This window comes from Nesoenas mayeri (genome assembly GCF_963082525.1).
Source record: "Nesoenas mayeri genome assembly, chromosome: 1".
In the NCBI taxonomy this organism is placed as follows: domain Eukaryota; kingdom Metazoa; phylum Chordata; class Aves; order Columbiformes; family Columbidae; genus Nesoenas; species Nesoenas mayeri.
The window spans coordinates 182324979-182347409 of NC_137541.1; the positions used below are offsets into that span (position 1 = coordinate 182324979).

At 40.7% G+C, this 22431-nt stretch overlaps 1 protein-coding gene across 5 annotated transcripts; it reads left to right on the plus strand.

Moving 5' to 3' along the window:
* Positions 1-63: 63 nt before the first annotated feature.
* Positions 64-22140, plus strand: GPALPP1 (GPALPP motifs containing 1). 5 transcript variants are annotated; one of them, XM_080354401.1, is made up of 8 exons: positions 64-202; positions 6398-6542; positions 7583-7681; positions 11652-11760; positions 15683-15817; positions 16036-16200; positions 16609-16707; positions 18962-22140. In XM_080354401.1, the coding sequence occupies exons 1-8, from the start codon at positions 118-120 to the stop codon at positions 19178-19180; spliced, it is 1056 nt and encodes a 351-aa protein (XP_080210527.1). In that variant the 5' UTR covers positions 64-117; the 3' UTR covers positions 19181-22140. The 5 variants fall into 5 exon arrangements, with proteins under 5 accessions (XP_080210527.1, XP_080210529.1, XP_080210531.1 ...); XM_080354403.1 differs by having other exon boundaries at positions 70-202; positions 6398-6546; XM_080354405.1 differs by having other exon boundaries at positions 96-202; positions 6492-6546.
* The last annotated feature ends 291 nt before the right edge of the window (positions 22141-22431 follow it).

The following is a 22431-nucleotide window of genomic DNA, read 5'->3' on the forward strand; positions in this document are numbered from 1 at the left end:
AGCCGCTCACCCGCGGGTTAAACCTTTCAAAGGTGGGTGGCGTTGCGTCATCCAGGAGCGCCGGAAGCGCGGCACTGAGGGAGCGGGGTGTGAGCTGTGCGCGGGGCCCGCCCCGCCATGTCCCGCCAGCTCATCGGCCCCGCGCTGCCGCCCGGCTTCCCGCGCCGCGCCTCGCCGGACCCGGATGAGGACTGCGGACAGGGTGAGGCGCCGGGACACCCAACGCACCCCCGGACCCTCCGAGCGCGGGTCTCCCCGCCTCCCTCCCGGGTCTTCCTTCCCCCGCCCCCTGTGCCTCACCCCCCGCCCCCGGATCTCCCTCCCCCGTGTCTCCTGGCCCCGGGCTGCGTTCGGGGCCCGAAGGGGCGGGTGGCGGAGCGGCGCGGCCGCTCCCGCGGGGTGTGCGGGGCGGCTCTGCGGGGCGTGTGTTGCAGCTCGGGCTGTGGCGCCTCGGTGGAGCTGAACTGCACGGGTGGCTTGTATAGAGCCTTTTTCGGGAACAACGACAACAAAAAATCTCATGTAATGGGGTACTGTGGTTATTAAACAGTCCAAAAGTTTTTTTTAAAAAAAACAGTATTGATTTGTTTGCTATTTTCCTGCTCACGTCCTGTATGCGTTTTTAGGCCCGCATCTCCTAGTAGCTGCAGGAAACAACTACCTTGCAAATATAATAGACCCAGGCAGGATCTTTCAGCAAAGCATATTTTAATAACAATTTTGCAAGGTCGGGTGTTCTGCCTAAAGGTAGGCATACATAATAGGGGAAAAAGCCCCTGCTTATACCCCCCAAATCCTGGCTGCAGTTTCCCTCCCCTCTTCCCCCTTGGTTGGGTACTTCAGGGTTTACAGACTATCCCAACACCTGCCTCAGTTTACATATTTCATTCATCTAATTTGAACAATACCCTTCCCCTTGCCAATCTATTTAAAATATGGATTCCTTGCTCTTTGGCTACCCTTCCCCCTAGATTAACTTATAAATACAGGTATCAGTATGCATTCTGGGATTAGTTTGAAGAGACTTTGTTTTACATTAAGGATTCATCGTCTGATGTGTCAGTCGTTCCCCCCTGCCCCAGCTGGGTCAGGCACCAGCTCCTTAGTTTTGTAAAAACAACATTCTTTTGTTAAACATTCCTTACAGTAGCTCTGAGCATGAAATTGGTGGGCAGAAAAAAAAGGCGATGGGTAGGTCTTTGCAACATGTTTTCCTTTGTCAAACCAAAACACTTCATGAAAACACTGTTTTTCAGTCAGCATTCCTTGGGATGCAGAACTGGCTTATAATCAGGGAGGCTGAAGTGCCTCAGTTGCCATGGCCTCATGTTGAGAGCAGTCACATCAGCTGGGATCTCTCTGAGGACCAGCTGGCTGCCCGGCTGGCTCTTCTGCAGCAGACCTCAGTTTTCCCCACTTAAACTGTTCATATGCTGTATCAATAATATCTCCAAAGGTAGCAGTTTGAGCTACTGGAGGGTGTCCAGAAGAGGCTACAAAGTTGTTGAAGGGTTTGGAGGGGAAGCTGTATCAGGAGTGGCTAAAGTCACTTGGTTTGTTCAAGCTGGAGGAGACTGAGAGGAGACCTCATGGCAGCTACAGCTTCCTCACAAGGGGAGGAGGCGCTGATCTCTTCTCTCTGGCGACCAATGACAGAACCCAAGGAAATGGCAGGAAAATGTGCCAGGGAAGGTTCAGGTTGGACATTAGGAAAAGATTCTTCCCCCAGTGGGTGGTGGAGCGCTGGAACAGGCTCCCCAGGGAGGTGTCACGGCCCTAAGTCTGACAGTGTTCAAGAAGAGACTGGACACATGGTGTGAACTGTGAGGTTGTCCTGTGCAGGGACAGGAGTTGGACTCAATGATCCTTTTGAGTCCCTTCCAACTCAGGACATTCTATGATTCATTAATGCTGTCTGTCCTGAACCCCGGTTCAGATCACTAGTGTAGATACATATATATGTTCAATTTCTGGCAGTGTTTCCATGATCGCTTGGTTGTTCCAAAGAAAGCAGCTCTGATGGGAAAGGTTTGCTGTGCTTGTCTACTCTTCTCATTTTTAATCCAGAAGAGGGAGCAATAGGAAGACAGAACAAAGCTGCTGGCACCAGAGCAACATCAAGCTTCAGGTCCATAGCTTGGCTTTGTACTGAAGTCCTGACTACATGCTTGTTTGAGTTGATGCAGCCTTTGCTACTCACATTTTGTATTGATGGCGTGTTCACTTTCTTTTATCGACATACTGGTATATATTGCAAATATGTATCGTGTATGAATCCACTGAACAAAATAAGTTAAAATTATCATTAGGCTGTGGTTTCGTGATACCAAGTATTTCAGCAGTATATGGTCTAGCTTGCTCAGCCTAGTTTGTCCCCTTTTTGTCCCAGTGTACATCAGCTCCATAGTAGTACAGTTACACTGGCAGACCTGCTTGGGGATTTCTGTGTGAGGTGGATTAAGGAATTTATTTACCTTAAAAAAAAAAAACTACTGGTGGGTTGTTTATTTGTTTTTATAACTTCTATAAACTTTTCCTGGCTTATAACAGCTTGGCACAACAACAAAGTGTACCTGCCCAACACGTGAGGCAAACTACTGCAGTGCACAGGAGGAAGAGAGAGCAAGTATTTTGTCATAACACACTTTGTTGTGCAGAACTGCAGCTCCAGCTGGAGCCCTGCACCTGGAGGTTCTGAGTGGCAAAATCATGTGGTGGGCCTTCCATACGTGGCTTCTGCACTCTAACACTTGCTGGGTCTTGTGGCAGAATGGGACTAGAAGCTGTTCTGTAACTGTGTTCTAGCTGTTTTAAGAGATACTTCATCTTTTAAAACTGAGTGGCTTTTCCAGTATGTTTTCTTTCCTTGTTGTCTCACTGATATTTGAGCTGCCCTTTGCTTTTCTTTAAGAACGCCTGGGTGTTTTCCCAACATCAACAAAGTAGGACTTTGAGCCGCCATTTTGAGAATTCTGTCAAAAAGGTTTCATTCAGAAGTACAATGTAAGAGAATCAAATAGACCGTTTCAGTTGGAAGGGACCTATGATGATCATCTGGTCCAACTGCCTGAGTAATTCAGAGCTGACCAAAAGTTAATGCATGTTGTTAAGGGCATTGTCCAAATGCCTCTTAAACACTGACAGGCTTGGGGCATCAGCCACCTCTCTAGGAAGCCTGTTCCAGGCTTTGACCATCTTTTCAGGTGCTGAGGTGAAGTGCTGGTTGCTGCTCTGCCTGTAGGTCAGCACCAGGGGAGCTGAAATTGACTTTACCAAGGGATACTATGTCCGTTGGTGTCAGAGAACTGACACTGCTCAAACCCTGTGACCCTTTATCAGGACCAGGATGGGAGCAAATGGTAGTTGGACTGAGTCAGAAGCTCATCCCTGGTAAAACCTTTACCTCTCCTTCTGCAGCTTGTCACTGTCCAACCCATGGGACACACTCATCTCCTGATTCTTCATCTGATGATGATTCTTTGAGGCTGGTTTAAATGTCCTCCTGCCAGAAGAAGCATACTTCCTTTGGCCGGTTTGTCCCTGCCTCTGTGCTGTCCTTGTACCAGCAGCAGAGAAATGCTGAGGAATGGCTAAAAATAACCAGGGATGCAGAGGGTATTTTCTCTGTTTCAGCATTGAGGCCACATTTGTTAAAGTACAGGTGCGTTGATGTGAAATATCTAAGTTGATCTATCACTGTTGCTGAAGGTGAAAGGCCTTACTTCTGTCTGTCCTAGAGAGGTTCCTAGTGCCTGGGTCATGGCATGGTAGATTGCTTAAAATTGCCAAATGCAGCAGAAGTTAACCTAGGAAAGCCAAAACCAAAAAAAAAAAAGTAGGTTTTCATTTGGTTTCTGAATTGAATTGACTTAATTTTCAGGCAGATAATCACCAGAGCCAGCTCAATGGAGAGAGCAAGTCAGAGCAGCAGTAGTAGAATGATGACTTCTAGCAGCTGTGGAACATTTACTTCAGTCTGACTTGAGACCCATCTTTGGCTCTGTGTCTCTCTTCTCCATCCCCAAAATTTTCTGCCCCTATGTTCTTATCCCCCTGTCCTGCTCTGAGTTGTTCTAGCAACTTCCTCACTTTCCTGTTGCTCTACCATTGCTAAATCTGTTTCTCTTCCTCACCTCGTTAGTTTTAGTTTCCTGACACTCTGAGCTTTCCTCTGTTCTTCCTTAGATCTTTCGGTTTTTACGTGGCTTTGGGGGAATTTCATACACAGACTTCTTCTTAGGTCTTGGCCTCCCTCCTTACCCTTTCTTTTCTTTGCTCCCACAATCTAGGCTTAGCAATTCCCATTCCTCCCTCTCTGCTCTTGCCTGTGGCTCCTGATCCATAGCTGTATACCTCACCTGTGCTGATCATTAATCTCAGTCAGTACCATGACCATACTCACTAAGTTAGTTTTTAATCACCATTCTCCCAAGTCTCTTTCTCCTCCACTTTCACCACGTTCGATGACTTTTCCTTCCCTGGGCTTTAAATGTCATTTTCACTTCATGAACCAGTCTCTGTCTCTATTTTGTTTCTAGTTGTCCTGCTTAGCCTGCAGTACCATGAAAAAACAGTATTTTCAGGGTGCTGCTGGGTTTGCAATGTTGTTTTTACACCTTTTAAGTTCTCTGATCCAGTTTATTGAATAGCCCACGCAAACAGTTGTGCCAACGTAATGGAGAGGAATTGCAATAGGAAGCATGTATGTTAGCCCTGATGTTGGACAACACGTCACTAGGACCAGTCTCCTTCCTTAAATATTTTTGTTTTCACTCATGCTTTCCAGGTTACAAAGCTGCTCCCAATTTCTCTCCTCCTCTGCGGTATCAGACTCATCAAACTGCATCTCAGTTTGCTCCTTTCACTCCAAGTCCTTTCTCTTACCCATCTGCATTCAGAGCAAATAAAGCTCAGCTTTCATGATACTGGGGTACCAGGTGTCTGAAGAAAGCTGTTGTGTGGGTTTTGTCTGGTCTGTAAGTGCTTTTTATCCAGTGGTGTTTCTCATATCAAAATGGAGACTTCTTGATAGCAGTCTTCCTATTTATCATTCATCTGTAGGTTCTTTCTCATCTTGAGCTTTTCTTACCTTTATAGGCTGGGCTGTTGTGTTGGGTTTCTTTTCCTCCTCAGTGCTTAGTTAAAGTCTTTCCCATTAAAATGGAAAGCAAAATAAGTGGCAGATCTGCCTGGATGCTTTGTAACTGGTAGACTGTCCTTGTTCTCTGTCTTGTGTCAAAGATGAGTAAAAGCTTTGTGAAGCTTACTGGAAGGACTCAATTTCTGCCTGACCTGTGTCAACTAACAATGGAACCATATTCTGTACCAGGGTTTATTTTGCACCTTTGAAAATCATAGTTCTTTAACTGGAGATGTAATTTCCTCGTACCCTCATTTTATTGCACCTCATCTTTTCGTTTAACTTTTCTGACTACTCATAAAGCTAACCAGGTCTTTTCTCACCAAAACATCTGCTTTTTTCCCCACCAAAACATGCACCGCCCAGGATCTGGGAAGGCCTCTCATCTTTGGACCATTGCTGATCTTTGCTTACTCCAGCTGGCTCCATGTTGCTTGAGCCTGTGAGGGTCTCAGTGTTAAGTGTCTCTTTTGGGGGCATTTGCTGTTAGGGTCAGTAGCTAAGCTGCTTCTGGACCCAGTGCATATGGTTCTGTATCCAAAGAAGTCTATAAAGAACTGTACGTGCTCGTGAGGACAGTGCCAGAAATAGCTCCAGCCTGTTTGTTAGCAGTGTTAGTGTCTGGATTTTTCCTTTGCTGGGATATCCCCCTGCTCCTCTTTGCTCCAGAGGGCAAAGCGTTGACTGGAGCATGAGAGCTGCACCCACTGCCCCAGCCTTCTGAGAGTAATGATTCTTTGAAGTCTGAATGCCTAAATCATCCCTTTTTCAGCAGAGTACTGAAGTCTGTGCCTGCTGTTCACGCTTAGCTGAACTGGGAATAACTAATTGTTAAACCATTCCTAAAGCAGGCGGGCAATTAAGTTCCACTTATCTGTGGTCTCTGAGTGTGTACAAATGATGTGGTTCTACACTAGTAACTTCAAATGCTTTATTTAGGTGGTAGTTTATTTTAAACATACCAGTTTATACCATATGCATTGTAAACCAGTTGTTAGGTAAAACAGGGCTTTCTAGTCCTGCTCCAAAAGACACTCGTGTAGTAATGGATTAATTTAATTTAGGAGGTTTGTTCACTGACGTATGGTGCTAAAAAAGTAATTCCTAGAAGTTTATTTAAATACCTTCTCTAAATGCCAGACAGTGCAAAGACTGAACAAACTTAATTCCGGGTAGATATATGTTTTGGGAATACCAAGGTAGATCATACTCATTTGAAGTGTTTAATAAGTATCTCAGATAACTCTGGATGTTCAGTTGCAGGACCAGCATTGCCTCCAGGCTATAAAAGCAGCTGTAGCTCAGAAACTTCTGATAGTGATGACAACTTGGAATCTCTTCCTTTACCCAGAGACACAAATGGAGATTCTGAAGAGGAGACAGGAGGAGACCCAGCACCCAAGTGAGTATGTTCTTCCATTACTTGTATATCTACATTTTATTGGAAATGAAATGCATTTGCATAAATGATGAGAAAGAGACAGTATTATATAAATAAAAAGGTAAACACTGTGTGTAAAACTTGATGACCTGTTCTGCATGTTCTTTGTGGTCAAGAATGTTCAGCTGACCTGTTTGACACCCTATGGTAGAATTAAGTTTCTTAGGGCAATCAGATCTCTGTATTTATATGTTTTGCTTTATTTACTTTAGATTTAGTTAAATTACTGCAATTGAAGTAATGAAATCCTTAATGTTTTGCTTGTTTATATTAAAGACAGGCACCACATGCCATGTATGTAACTATTTGGTATTTGAGTTTTGCCCCGTTTCTGGTATATGACCTCTCATTGAGAGGTTATAAGAACTGTTTATGGGCATGAATTTATGCATTCAATTAAGTCAACCCTAATGAAAAAAAACCCAGATTGTTTAGGAAATAACAGGAGTCTGCATGTAGTCTCATTTGATGGGGTTGAGTACTCACAATTGCTATGTTAAGAACTTGTGTGTTCGTGCTATGACTCTTGTATGGGACTTGAAGGGCATTATGTCATCTTAATTAGTGTTAGGGTGATTATTACTCACTTTTTTTCTTGTCTTGTTTAACAGTTTTTCAGTTCAGTAGAACTGAACTAGGAAAAACACTAGTCAAAATGCAGACAGTGTATAAAAATGGAGAAAGAAGTGTGCCGAATTTAAAATCACTTTGTGACTGGAAAATGGTATTTCAACATTATACTATTCTTCTTTCTACAGCAAAAGCATTCTTAATGGTTTTTTTTTTAAATGTCATAGCATTTTTGGAGTGAAGCTTATGCTCCAAATTTTTTAATCGCTTCAAATTGTTTTGGATCCTTTTGCACCATTTCCATGGTAACAGCAGGATATTTAGTACATAAGACCGTCTGAAATAATTTTATGTATTTTTTTCCTCTTTAAAATGTAGATAATTGCTATGCATGTCAAACTAATTATTAAGTGAAATCTTTGTATTTGCAGAAAACCAAAAAATGTTCAGGAAGACGATGATGATGATGATGGCTTTTTTGGGCCTGCTCTTCCTCCTGGCTTTAAAAAACAGGATGATTCTCCAGGGAGGTAATTAAAATGGAATTACATTCAGACACTTTTCCTTAAAACACAATTATTTTAGGTAAAATATTTTGTGGCACTATTACAGAACACTTCAATTCTGCACTTCAGATTCAGATTATTAGAATTGCTTCCTGCACATTCTGAGAACAGGAACAGTATCCCCTTGAAACAGATCACATGGCCCTCCTAGTCCTGGTTGGAAGGTTCGAAAGGAAAAAGGAAAAATGTGCATTGTCTGAGTTGTATTTTGAATGTCAAATTTCTTCCATTGCTTATGATAGGTCTCAGATCAGTGCAGAAAAAACAGATTACAGGTACAAGGACTCATCGTTCTGTAGTTCATTCTGGTTTGTGAGGGAATACGGCACTTAGCTTTTGCATGGTGCAATATAATGCGGATTATTGTAACTGTCCCTTGCCGATGCATCAAGGATTACTTTTTAGTGTTTCCAGGTAGAAAACTAATCTGAACAGCCTAAGTTTCTAGAAAGCAAGCTGTCATGTTTAAGGAAATAAGCTTTATTTATAGCCTCTATTAGGAAGCTTTCCATTCGATTGCATGCAATTATAAATTACTTCCCAAAAAAAAGCTATTTATGGATTTTCTATGCAGAACTTAGCCATGTCTCTCAGCCTTTTAGTCTTTACATCAATCTTTGCATTTCCTAGTGTAATTTGAAATGATAATCCATAGTGAAATTGGTACTTCCAAGGGGATACTTATTGATGAAAGGTACAAGATTGTCCCTTGATCACTGTTATCTTCCTTAGAGCCATATGGAGCTGGTAGATAAAATAAATCAATGCCTACCTGTCAGATATGAGTTTTCAGTACTAGGAAAATGACTCAATCTCTTGTTGAGCTGTGTGTGTAGTATACCATCTCAAAGGAAATTTCAAAGTTTTTGGGTTGTTTTGTTTGGTGGTTTTTTTTTAGTTTGTATCAATTTTTATGGTGCTTGGCAGTTGTTATGAAAACAAGAATTTATGTAACTAAGGTTATTTGGAAGTATCTTCTTCATCTCTTTGTTTATGCTTAACTGGAATCAACGCACTCTTGTGGGTGTTATGCTCAGTGGGGTCATTTGGTGCTTTGATGGTCCAAAGAGTAACTAATATATTTTCTTTTTCTTACATTTCATATGCACAATCTGTTATTTTAATTATAAAATTTAGAAAGCCACTAAAAATAATGTGATGTCTAATGAAGAAAAAAAATGCTTGTAGCTTTTAGTATCAGCAGATGCAGCTTTCTTGTTTTCCTAATGTTTGACGTGAATGCTCCTGTGGTAAAGAGTTATGTCAAAATGTACAAAGAAAAAGAGGAAGAAATGGCAACTTATAGTTTGAAGGTTAGAGAGGTGAACAGTAACACAGGTCATCATGCATTCGATAATGTTAGTCTTTATGTTCACCCAACTTTTATTTCTACTTAGCAGTTTGTTTCCAAAGTCGTGGATAATTTGCCCTGACACTGAGGGCAAGAGTCTGCCCAGTGTCTGTGAGTTGGAGAGATTAAAGCAGCAAAAGGCCTTTGCTAGGCTGTTTGGGTTTTTTTGTTCTAGCTTACCATACAACTGCTCCTGGCACACACACACAAAGCAGATTGAGCTGAGCGTGACTCTCTGAAAAGGTAGGAAAGGTGCAATGTGTGGGAAGAGCCTTGTCTGTCTGCCACCCCCATGCACCCGGCGGTCTCGTCGTGCAGATATGGAGCTGTGCGGGGTGCACACACGAGGCTGTTAACTCTCTCCCTCCTGTGTTGCCCCCAGCTATCCACCAGCTGACGATCTCGCCGTGACCAATGGAAACAAATGCAAGCTGTTTGTTTCAACATATGGATGTACTGTTTGTTAGCTCTATGCGGTATATTCATTCTTTTATAAAAGCTTTTGTTCTGTTGCACGTTTTCCAGAATTGTCCAAGTATAATATTCATGATTAGGAGCAGCTCATGTGGCAATTTGTAGTTTGTTAACACTCACTTGAATCATTGCAGCATAAAATATATATATGAGCTGATTTTCTTTGGCTTTGGAGAGGATATTGCTGTTTATCAATGTTAGACAGAAGTGCAGCACTTGTAAATGTTCACGCATCGAGGTAAAGAGCAGAGTTTATCTTAGAAACAGCAGAAAAATGCTGAAATGCCTACCTGCAAACATGCATTGGCAAGGACTCCAAGTCCAACAACTGGAAAGCATTCTTTGCCATATATAAAATCCAATATATGTTAAATGAAAGCTTAATTAATTTGCAGTATGTTTGGGGTGTTATTTTGAATGCATATAGATAGGTACCGAAGTTGCCAACAGCAGCAAAATGTGTTTAACAGAGTTTCATTTAGATTCACTTCATCTGTTCAGAGACCCTTTGGACACCCAGGAAACTGTCAGGAATCATATTTGCTGTGCACTGCTGAGGAGAGACCCAAGCTGAGCAGAGACACAAGCAACAGGGGGGGAAAAAAGGCATAGAAATGGAAATAATGGGGGAGATGAATATATGAACCATTTTTCTGTTCCTTGGAAGAGCCTTTGAGCTGTGACAGAAGCAAGGCAGAGTATTAGAGATCTGTTCTTATTCCCAAGTTGCACAGATACAGCCTACAAAATAGATGTTCATATGTATTTTAGTAGCAAGCTTTTTCAATAGTTCGGTTTAACTCTCTTTCCATGCAAAATAAAGGTATTTATATACCAAAATAAAATATTATTTTGGCTATATCTGTATGGGTTTAAGTTCAATTTAAGTTATATTGGGAAGTTAAAGTATGATTTTAACAAGAAAACAGTCAGAAGGGAACAAAGGGAAATAAAAATCACTTTTTTTGCAGCAGCAGCTGGGTGGGAGTGGAACTTCACATTTAACCCAGACCTCTTGCCTGGGTTAGAAGCCTCATTAGTACCTCTGTCCTGGCCTGAGCTCATGTTTATTGCTTGTGTGTCTGTCTGTCTGTGGTTGGCTTTCTGGCAGGACTTTCTGCTTGTTATTTCCCCTCTTCAGATTCTGACAATAATATCACTACAGCAGAGCTGTACTGATTAGATTATGTGGGATGTAGAAGACAACCATAATTAGCATAATTCAATTAATGTTGTGTTACATTTGATTGCCCTAAAGCTCAGAAACTGAAGATCGTAATAAAAAAAGTCTCTGGTGATACATTGTGAGGATACTGTCACTTGGATATTTCTTCAGGTGATAATTGTTTGGGTTTTTAATTAGCTTTTATTAGCTTTAAAGAATATGACAGTGGATTATTAAGAGGAACTTGTATACAAAAGTATTTTTGGTACTGCAAGCACAGTTTGTAGTATGCTTCAAACTGTTTTCACCATTAAAAAGAGAATCTTGCCTTTCTGTGTTCCTGGAGACGAATTATGCTGCTTGCAGAGCTGCTATGTATAAACAAATCAGTGAAGTTACCTGGGATCACCAAACTTTTCTTCTCCTCTCATGCCCACTCCAAGGGAAAAATTAAAATCAGAGCAGTTCACTCATTCTCTTTATTGAAGGGCAGTGAAACTGTGGTGCAAGGCAAGAATGAACAAAATTGGTTCTGTTGTTAGAGAAAGAGTAGTATGTATGTGATCACCTACCTTTCATTGCTCTTGAAGCTAGAGAAGGAAAAAGTGGATTTTCTTGACCACATGCTGCAGCTTTCCCAGTTTTCTTGCATCCCAGCTGTCTGCAGATGTCCCCCTAGAAATCAGAGAAAGACTCTTCTTATTCAGTCATTTCTATAGTGTGTGCATAGGGGGCACACTTAGCATGGGGAGGAAGGATGATCACACTTCTCATCAACCTAAGATTTTTATTTTATATTAATCTATTAGATTTTGTTCCTGGAGCAAACAGTGGAAGGTTATCATTTAATGTGCTGTCTGTGTTGGTTATGTTACTTTGGCTTTTGCCCCCCACATAAAACCCAATATTTTATCTTTTTGTATTCATTTTTTTTCCCCCTCAAGGCCCATTATAGGTCCTGCATTACCACCTGGCTTTAGGAAACCTTCTCAGGACACTGGCAACAGTAGGTGTTCCATAGGACCATCTGCTTCATCGGAATTCCATACCCAGGTTTGTGAAAACAGAAGCCTTTTGTTTTAGTACAAGCTATCTGAGATGTTTAAAGAAGTAGGAGCCTGAAAACGTCTACTAGATTTACTTTTCAGCATAACAGTTTAATTTAAGACCAGAAAGTGTCTGGCATATTTTTGCCTGATTCAAAAACTGAAGCATAAATAAGCCTTAAAAAAGAAAAGGCTGGTCTGGAGTGTTGTGATTTTGCTGTTAAACGGATGATGCACTCACTGAACACATGAGATCTAGGCGTCTTAAACTGCAGTCACAGTAATTCTTACTAATGGTTTTCCATTCTTTCCTTTGGTGTGACATCCTTCACAAGTGAACATCTTGGCAAGGTTCACATTTTAGCCATTAAAGAAGTAATGCAACCTGCTGGAATGAAAATACTTACCCATAATTCAAGCTTTTGCTCCTTTGCTGATGGGGGAGCAAAATGGCAGAATATTTCACATATCTTCACCTCCTTTATTAGTGGATGTGTTAAATATGTTTATCCAAAAGAATGCAATCAAGAACGATGCTACAGTGTCACTGATTGTTTTTAATGGACAGCAAGATGATACCTTTAACTGGGAGTAAGGCAGAGCAGGACAGTGACACTGACACAGTTTTTCGGTTTGTGTTTTTGGACTGTTCTTCTCAGGTTAAGTAAGAACTAGGTAGAAGTCCTGTAGTCTAATCCCTAGCTGCAAAATAATGCAAGTACTACTAAAGAAAATTTAGGAATAAGCCAGAAGTACAGGGAAGATTCAGCTCCCTGAACATGGGCCTCTAGTACCGTTCTGAGGGATCTGAATTGGCGGCAGTGGGCTGGCAGACGGGGAGCAGCACCTCTTAGAAGCTGCATCCTTCTTGAGTGGCACCTCTTAAGCCAGGCAGGATACCCTAAGACATCAAAAATGGTGCTGGATACCAGTGATTAAGCAACTGAATCTCTCTCCTATTATGATAAACTAAATATTAATTTCTTGTGAGTTGTTCTGTTTGTTTCTAAGGTACTTAGATTTTTTAAAGTTTAACTCTGAGACTCTATGGGAGCCTCTATGCTAGGAAGGGAGGGAAAAGCTGCTCTGGAACTGCACTTTTTTTTATTAGTAGTTGTGAAGTATATAATTCTCCAGCCTCCTACAGTGAGCGTTGTCATGATCCTTCATGAAGAATGATTGTCTGACATTTTAAGATAGTCATCATCTTAAAACTCCAAATAACGATTAAGCGATTTATCATAATGACAGATCTCTTGAGGCAGGGATGTCAAAACTGGTCTGCTTGTATATTTTGCAAACAAAAACATCTCTTTTCTCCTAAATAGATCTTCTAGCGTCAGCTTTGTCACAGCTATTACAAAACTTAGCTTATTTTATTTTTTATCTTCCTGATAATACTCTGTTTTTTTCCCTTTGAATATGACATGTAATTTTTTTGTTTATTTTGTTTTAATTTATTTATTTTGTGTTTTAGTACATGTGTTCTTGTTCCTTGCCAACTCATCACTTTATATTGATTTTCCCTTCAAACTTGAAGGCAGTATGTTTTAATGTTTATTTGTTTTCATCTTGTTTGAGGCAGGTGGTAATGGAGTAGATTGAGCTTAAGACTTAATGAGAAAGGAAATGAGATGCTCTTCTTTAATTAAAACTCAGTGTGGACTTTTTCTTACATCCTCACCAACTTCACAATACACTTAATTGTGACAGTCATATCTTTTTCTATCTTACATAAATATATATATATATATATATTTATCTTATATCTTTTTTATTTGTTTGTACACAGAAAGAGAGAAGTGTTTTACCACCTTGGTTTCTCAGGATGGTTATTCCTCTTCCCCACCAGCTCCTTTGAAAAAATAGAGAGAATGCAGCCACCCCATTCTCTGAAAGTTGAAGCAATATCACAGTAACAGATAATTAATGAAAGCTTGGCTATGTAACTGTTTTTGAGAAAAACGATGAGACAAATTGGTGTTGCCACCTTGCATGGATGGTGTTTATAAATGAGCAGCTATTTCTAACCCTTCTCAGTCTTCCAGATCACAGAATCGCAGAACAGCTGGGGTCGGAAGGGACCTCTGGAGATCATCCAGTCCAACCCACCTGCTAAAGCAGGTTCACCAGAGCAGATCACACAGGAAGGCGTCCAGGCGGGTTTTGAATGTCTCCAGAGAAGGAGACTCCACAGCCTCTCTGGGCAGCCTGTGCCAGTGCTCTGGCACCCTCCAAGTAAAGAAGTTTCTGCTCATATTCAGATGGAACCTCCTGTGCTTCAGTCTGTGCCCACTGCCCCTCATCCTGTCATTGGGCACCACTGAAAAGAGTCTGGTGCCATCCTCTTGACACCCACCCTTCAGATCAGTTTCATGCAACGGGTCATACAGCCGTTGAATTTGCTGAGCCTCATCTTGTACCTTGTGTCCCACAGCCATACGTAGCCATGTCTCTTGCTGCCTGAAGCTTGGCTTCGCTGCTCTTCATACCTTTTCTGACTCCTGAAGGCAGATGGGGCCAGCTGGCTTGGTCAGCTTGGAGCGGTGTCATTAAAGCACACCAGTTTCTGTATCAAATGACACACAGAGGAATAAAGCAACTTATTTCACACCGTCTGCGTTCCCTAGCCCAAATCCCTCTACAGCAGCAGGTTGCTAGCTATGAGCAGCATGAAGTATTAGGCTTGAACTCAGTGTAGCAGGACACCTTTCCTGCTCTCCTCCTTTCACTCATTCTCTGCTCCCCATGCTCACATTTGGTGATTCTTCTGGTGAGGCTCTCTACTTCCATCTTGTACTCTTCACTGGGTCACCTCTGCCTCGGGCGCCTTATTTTACCTAGAAGACTCCTGATACAGGTTTTCTACTGCTCATCACTTTTGAGCCCTTATCTTCTCTGGTCATGTCATATCTTGGTTCTAGGATGTCCACCTGGTAACCGAAGTTTGGCATGGCAAAAACAAGCCGTTCCCCCCCACCCTCTTTATCCTTCATTTGAAACTTCTTTGCCACCACCTTATATTCTCAGGTAATGCTCTGTGCTTCCTGAGTATCCAGCCTTGTCCTCATCCTACTCCCATGGCTTTATCACACATACTTGGGCTGTACCTAAATCTTTTCATAGATATTGGGCACCTTAACTTGCTTTCAGGGCACTGTGGTGTCACCATTTTCTGTCTAGTTCTGCCTTCATTTGCATCGGTGCTGTTTTAACTTGCAGTGACCTGTGAGCTTTCTGTATAACCCCTGGCATCCACAAAGATTCTTGTTAACATCTAATCCTTTTCAAATTCAGTTTTTTGAACCATTGTCCAAATAACTGCTTGGAATGTGATGTCAAAAGGGATTGAAGAAGCAAATGACAGAACCAAGAGATGAGACTGGCAGATACTGGACACCCAGGGGTGTAGTACCACGTGTGCCACTGTACCTGAGCTTGCACGTTAATCCTTCTAGCATCCTTACAGAATCTGAGCTCAAGACAGTTCTCCTTGCAATGGAAAATTGCAATCCTTATTAGGGAGATGCACCCAAATGTTGCTGGTGATGGCAAAGCCCGAAGTATCAAAGATGTGCACTTGTGTGTTTCAGATTTACCTCTGGCCACAGGGGCGATGTGGCTGCCTGCAGAGCAATGTAAAGTAGCAGGACTCCGCTTATTGCCACTGTGTTTGCCAGCAGTTTTGCTTCAGACAAGAGGTTGTGCTTTTGGAAACATGTTGATTTAAGTATCCATGTTAAAGTGCAAGAAAGGTCTCATCTGGAGTACTAATTCAGGTTTTTGTTGTCTGACTGGCAGATGTGTTGTGTTAAGTTTATGTGCTCTTCTAGACAAAACCATCCTAATCCTATGAAGCTCAAGTGTTTCTTGATGGTCTTAGCACTGTGGTAGAGTTAAATGTGTTTTGGTTTTTTTTTTTTTGGAAGGTAACAGATAGTAGTGAGGAAGAAGACAATCTTATAGGCCCAATGCCTGCAAAAGGACCAGTGGAGTCTGATGTGGCCAAAGAATTTGAACGAAGAGCTCAGAAAATGAAGGAAAAACTTACTTCAGCAGACAGTGTAAGCTGAATTTTTAAATTTCTGGTACTTTATTGTTGGAGTGTATTTGTGTTTTTCTTTGCCTGTTTCTGTGTGAACCCAATTGCCATTCTGCTCAGGATGCTGAGTGTTTGCAACTATTAAGACAAAGAAAAATCCGTGATTTCTGCTGGAAGCTAAGAGATTGAGACAGCAATTTTTTATTATGCTTTTTTTACTCTTCCCATTCTTTTTTAAAGAATGAACCCAAGCAAGTTACCAGGGAATCATGGATGACAGAACTTCCACCTGAATTGAAAAGCTTTGGATTTGGCCCAAGAACATTCAAGAGAAGAGCTGATGACAAATCAGGTGATAGATCTATTTGGACAGATACTCCAGCTGACAGGGAGAGAAAAGCCAAGGTGAGCATTTATTCATTCATATACACCTGCAGGCAGTATGTATGTTGTTGATGTTCTGTGAAAACAAAGATACTCTGAGCTGTTCAATGAAATTTTTTCCCCTGATTTTTCTTTGTTTTCAACACTTACTAATTCGGGCTAAGGCAAAGAAATAATGATTTTAAGTAACATTAATATTCACTTATTCCCTCTCCCTTCTGCAGTACTCAGGCACTTTTTTTCAGCTCACTGAATTTCCAGTTCCAGTGTATGTCCATTTTTTTCTGTCATTAAGTTGAGCAAAAAATGTCTGGTAGCCTCTATTGTGGCCTCTACCCTTCAGATTTAATTAAAGTCAATATTGATTTCCTTGCTTTTCACTTCAGACCTTCTGATTACTATAGCGTGTGATTTGCTTCTACTCATTAGGAAAGAGAAGAGGCAAGAAAGTCAACCAGTAAGGACAATGAAGAAACTGTATTATCTGGGAGAGACAAGAGATTTGTTGAGCAGGTGACTTCATACAATGTAAGTGTAATAGCAAACTACTTCCTCCTCCTGCATTTCCTTTAATTCTACACTCTTCTGGTTTTCATTTCTAGTGCAGCTGGTTTCCATGGTGATGCCACCACAGTCTTCCCTTTTAGTGCCCACTGCCGTCCTACTGCTGTTTAAGTCATTAGAACATTTGCCACTGACTTCAGCAAACGTGGGATTGGGTCCTCAAGCTGAAAACAATGTGACATAATTGGGGTTTTTATGCATTGTCTTGGTTTTAGGTGGTGTTTTCCTTAAATCATCCTCAGGTCAGGGTATGGGTGCTGGAAGTAGGCACCCTTAATTCAAGTATTAGTTTGCTTCCCTGAATTACCAACATCCCAAGAACGAAACAGTAGTAAAAGCTTAACTTTTAGTACAAAATATGTATTAACCCAAAAGAAGTTTGATGGGCTAGGCAGGTCAGTGCATTAATTACAGTATGTAATTAGTTACGTTAGCTGCTCATTACAACAGCATTAGTACTTGAAGTTTTCCTCAGTCTCTGCAGAAGCAGATAATTTTCACAGACAGATGTTGATTCCTAGAAATCCAAACGCCAGGTCGAATTCCTTCTCACTTTTTTTTTGTCTGCCAGCCCTGTCCACCAGAGCACACGGGCTGTCACCTGCCTTATAGCTGGTCATTCCCGTTCTTGCCTGATTTATGGTCTGAAGTCTTACGGAAGGCAATTTGGTCTCTCAAGAGTATAATTAACTTGAGAATTGCAGTCTTGGCTTATATTACATGATTGAAGTTTATCTGGCACTTTTAATAATTTATTGGTGCTTCATTAAATCACATGTCCATCTTGACTTAGAGGCTTGCGAATCCAGAGCTATTAGCATGCTGTCTTAAATTTCTTCTGCATTGTCTGTTTCTGCTGTCATTATGAATAGAGTAGAATAATTTTCAGGTAAAACAATGGGGTTTGGTCTGGGCCATTGCCAGAATACAACAGGCTTTTACTGTTTCAAAGGTTAATAGCGTTCTGTCAAAAAAAAATTGAAGGCAGCATCTTGCTTAAGAACAGTGTTTCTTGGATTGTTTTGTTGGGGTCTTTAAGATCAACTCTTTTCTGATTTTTAGGTGGTTGTTTTTTTCCTCTATTCTTTCCTATTTTTTTTCTCCATTGATGTTTATCAAGGCTACTTTCATAGAACACAAGCTTTAATTCTTAAGCTTGTTTCTTACAGTTAATTATTTCAGTGCTGATACCATATACATTCTCTGGTGCAATTCTATCAATGCTGACGCAGTTATGCCATGAATAAGTATTGCCCATTTTCTGTTTTCCATGATAATAATTTCTTATGCCATGTATGAATTATTATTTGTATGTGTGAAGAAGTAAGTGTTTGCACAGGGAGTGAAGGAAAATGAACCTTTAGAATAAACATCTTGTGTTCCTAGACATGAAAAAATAAAGCTGCTCATCTTTTGCTCTTTCTGATGAGAGAATTGGTTTGGACTGATCTCTTGGCTGGTTTGTAATGTTTTGAGAGTCTGAAAAATTGACTGCTTAGGAGTACAAATACACTTTACCTGATTAAAGGAGGAACCACATAGTCTTATGAGAACTAATCCTGCTCCTGGGTGAAATCTGAAAAAGTTTTATGTTGTATTTAGAATGGATCATGCTCTTTAATAAATAAAACTAAAGCCCTGAACTTGGCAAAACACGTGCTGTGGCTCAAACCTGTGACTTTGTCCTATAGGCTTGCAGTGGATGATTCAAATACTGAAAAGTTAAGAGCGCACATTAAAAACACAATAGTGCCTGAGGGTAAGATCGAAAGGGTATCTATTAATAATAGATATTAATAATAGCTGGTTCCTGTCCCTAGCAGTGACCAAAACCAGATGCTTAGGAGAAGTGTGTAAGAAACTGGGCTTGTACTTTGGAATACTGACATGTTGTCTTCATTTGTCTCTGCTAATAATGGCAGAGCAACTTTTCTATTTCTTTTGCATTATTTTTTTAATTTATCTCCACTGTCTGTGGAGATTCAACAACATTATAGGTATCTTTAACATCAGTGCGATATTAATGTTTTATTTATTATGAACAATATTACACACGCTTTCTGCCCTGCATATGTGAAATTGTGATTCTGTTTTCCAGTTACTAACCCATCTTGCTTTTCTGGAATTTTTAGCCTTCCTAATTCCAATCTCCCCATTTGGATTTTCTGTACTTTGTTGATATTTTGTAATAGTTTATTTCCTCTTCCCATTTTTCCAGGAGTCAAGGAGGCCAGAATCTCTCATGGACATCCATCAGAAAAAGCTAAAGAGCAAAACATCTGAAGAAAAGAACAAACCTCAAGAACGAAGGCCATTTGATCGAGACCAGGATCTCAAAGTCAATCGGTTTGACGAAGCACAAAAGAAAGCTCTCTTAAGAAAATCCAGAGATCTGAATACTAAATTTGAGCACAGTAAAGGCAACATGTTTTTATAGCATAAAAGCGTGAAGCTTTTTTGAATACTTAATTTTTTAAGTATTTTTCTGTAAATATTTGTATGCAAAATAAATATCCTGATGTTTAACTATTTTTTCTTGTCTGTAAATAGTGTTAGGGACAATCCTCCGTACTAAAACTAAACTGGTAAAGGAAAGTCCTGATTTAAAAAAAGATAATGTTGTAAATTTGCGACTCTAAAACGTTGTGGGATTTTTGTTAGCACATGAATAATTAATTAAAATAGGTATTATTTTAAAGAGCTCTGGATTTGGTCTTGCAATGGATTTGGTAGTTTTCCCCCTTTCTCCCCCATCCTTAAGGTTCTCTTGCTGAGCCTGACCTGAGGGCCAAGGAAAAATCCCCTTTGGGCTCCTGGGCAGGATGCTGCTTCACTGCAGTTCCTGCTGGGGAGTATAAACTCAAATGGCAGCTTTTTATGTCTGCCCAGTGCTTTTATTTCTATGATTCTGTGTCTGTACGTAAATACAGGTTTATATGTATGCAATATAATTTCTGTATGATAGCAGGAAGAACTAGTGGTAGCAGAAGTAATAAAACCTCAAGATTTGCAGATTTAATTATAAAATGGTAGCATACAAGAAGGGAAAATCTAATTTTGAGTTTCAATTTGCAGGGCTTATCATCAGAAAATCCATCTTCTTTAAGCCAATACAGTGTGAAAACCAAAGCTTATTTTGTCAGTTAATTTGCAGAGCAAAACAGCTCATTGGCATCAAAAAGGAAATAAATCTGACACTTAAAAAAAATCTACATCCATGCTTAGAGTTCTTTCGCTCTTCTGTCTGTGTGCAGAGAAGCTGGAGGGAGAGTTGTGTTACTTATTTAAAATTAGCCTTGTACTTTCATCCTTTTTCTCTCAAGTAATGTTTGGGATCCTTTTTAAGGAGTTACTGAAAGAATCTATATATGAAAACAACTTTATACATGAGATGCTGGCAACTTATTTGAAGTGTGAAACATTTTGTATATTAAATACCATGGCATTCACTGTAATTTGAAAAAAGCTTCTGTGACAGACGGTCTCTGGGTTGGTTGATGTTAAAGGAGCCATGACCCAACAAGCCCCAGAAACAAACGGCTAAAAACTTGGTCTTGTTTCATTGCATGTGTGCATGAGGCCAAGGCACGGCCTCCACGCACTAAGAAGTCCTGGAGAAATCTAAGTGTTGCAAATGAAATGCTAGCGTACAATAAATTTAGGTACTGCTTTGTTTCTTTTAATAGACAATTCATTTTGCCTTCTGAAAAATCTGTTACCTTCAGGAGCAAGAGGGACTAGTTTTATATTGTGTTTGGGTTTTCTTTAATCAGTTTTGAGTTTCTGAGTCTTTTTGTTTTGAGGCGAGATAAACAAGGTCCATTTATTTTTCCTTCCCTAGCACAGGCTTCTAGTGACTGGTGCTTTTTTTGCCTCAGCGAGCGAGGCCTCACCAGGTTTCTACCTTCTGAGTTGTCTCCTTTCCCTTTTTTGAGGATCTCCTCTGCAGCTGCGTGTTAAATTACATTTTCTGAATTGCTAGAGAGATGTTCATTTCTTACTGGGGAAAGGCACTATTAGGAATGTTAGGGTGTTTGGGGTTTTTTTTAGGCAACTATAGCAATGACAGTGCGAGCATCGAGTGAGTAGCTAAATTGCCATGGTTGACAAAAAATGAACCTCATGTCCACTGTTTGGAAACCCTGCCTTGAGAAATCAGTTTATTATCAGGTGTTTCCTTATGCTGTAGGAGCCGCTCTTGTGAGCGCGTCGTGTCGTCCCCACTTATGCAGACATGTCTGTAGCAGGGACAAGGGCTCCTTCTATTAAGATTTTATCGTTATTATGCACTTTGTTTTCATTTTTGTCTTTCGATCCCTCCTCCTCTAACCTGAAAACCAGTCACAAGATGTGGCAGATGGCCAGATGTTGCCATCCAGCTGTATCCCTGCTGTTTGCTTGCCACCCTCTCTGGCCCCATCCCAGTCTCCTGCCCTCTCCAAGGACGTGTTTGAACGAGGATCCATGGAGTTGCCCAAGAGGAAAGGTCTTGTAATGGGAGCATGGGCAGCCCCTTTGTGGTCCCACAGCGGTATGTTACACCTCTGCAAGTGGGACATGTGGGCCTAATTAGCAAAGCCTTGATGGGACTTGGGAAAGTGTTTTCCCTCATCTGCTTAATATTTTTTTTCCACTCTGAAGCAGCTTCTCAAAGACTCAATGTAATCCATGTTATGAACTTGAGATGGGAGGAAAGGGCAATTGCTGAGAGTTCAAATTAAACTTTCCATTGCTTTGTGAAAACGGAGTGAACTTTTGAATTGCATTAATACACAAACCAATCTCTTACCAATGGCAAACTGTTCCCTTGAACAGCCATTACAACAAGCAGTAACTCGGTAAATTATAATATGAGCTCTGTAAGCTTTTGTGGGAAAAGATGAGCTGTCCTCTACAATTTGGACAAGCTGTAAAGCATTTCTGCAGAAATGCTAGCGAGTGATTTTCTTCAGAATCTCATTTGAAAAACCAGAATTTATTTCACAGAAAATCCTTGCCGTAATTACTATGTAACGTTTCTGGTAACCAGCTCCCAGTGCAGATTTAATGGATTCTATTGCTGTTCTGCACTGCCAGCCTGCATCGCAGCGTAACAACTTGAGGCACATCGGGAAACTCTGTCTTGTAAAAAAAATGTCAGGGAAGTTTTCCTGGATGTGAAAAGCCTATCAGCCTAGATTTTTAAGTGCTTGCCTTTGTTTTGTGCTGGCGTAGACATCCTTTATTAATACTGATGTTAAAAATGTCTGCACAAGAGTAGGATCCCCTCCTTCTACAATGTCAAATAGGTGTGGAATTCATAGTGGAGTCAATCATGGCTTTCGTGTTGGGCATATGATAAATTGGATATTTAAGACGTATTTTAAGGAGTATTAAAAGTTAATAACAAAAAAAAAATTTAAAAACCCCGTTGAGTCTGCTATTGCCAAGTAACCATTAAAAGTAATAAAGACATTTCAAGAAAACTTGCTGATTTCTATGTATATATCTTCAGGACAGAATACTGAGCTACCATGGTGTTTGATCTGCAAAATTTTGTCAGAATATTGGATAGCAATACTGTCACCTGAGGAAAATCTCTGCTCTTCTGATTTTAACACCTATTTATGGAGAGTTACTTTTCACTTATGCTATTACAGCCAGTGGATACACTGGGCATGTTGGCTTTTCTGGATGAAGTGCGTATCC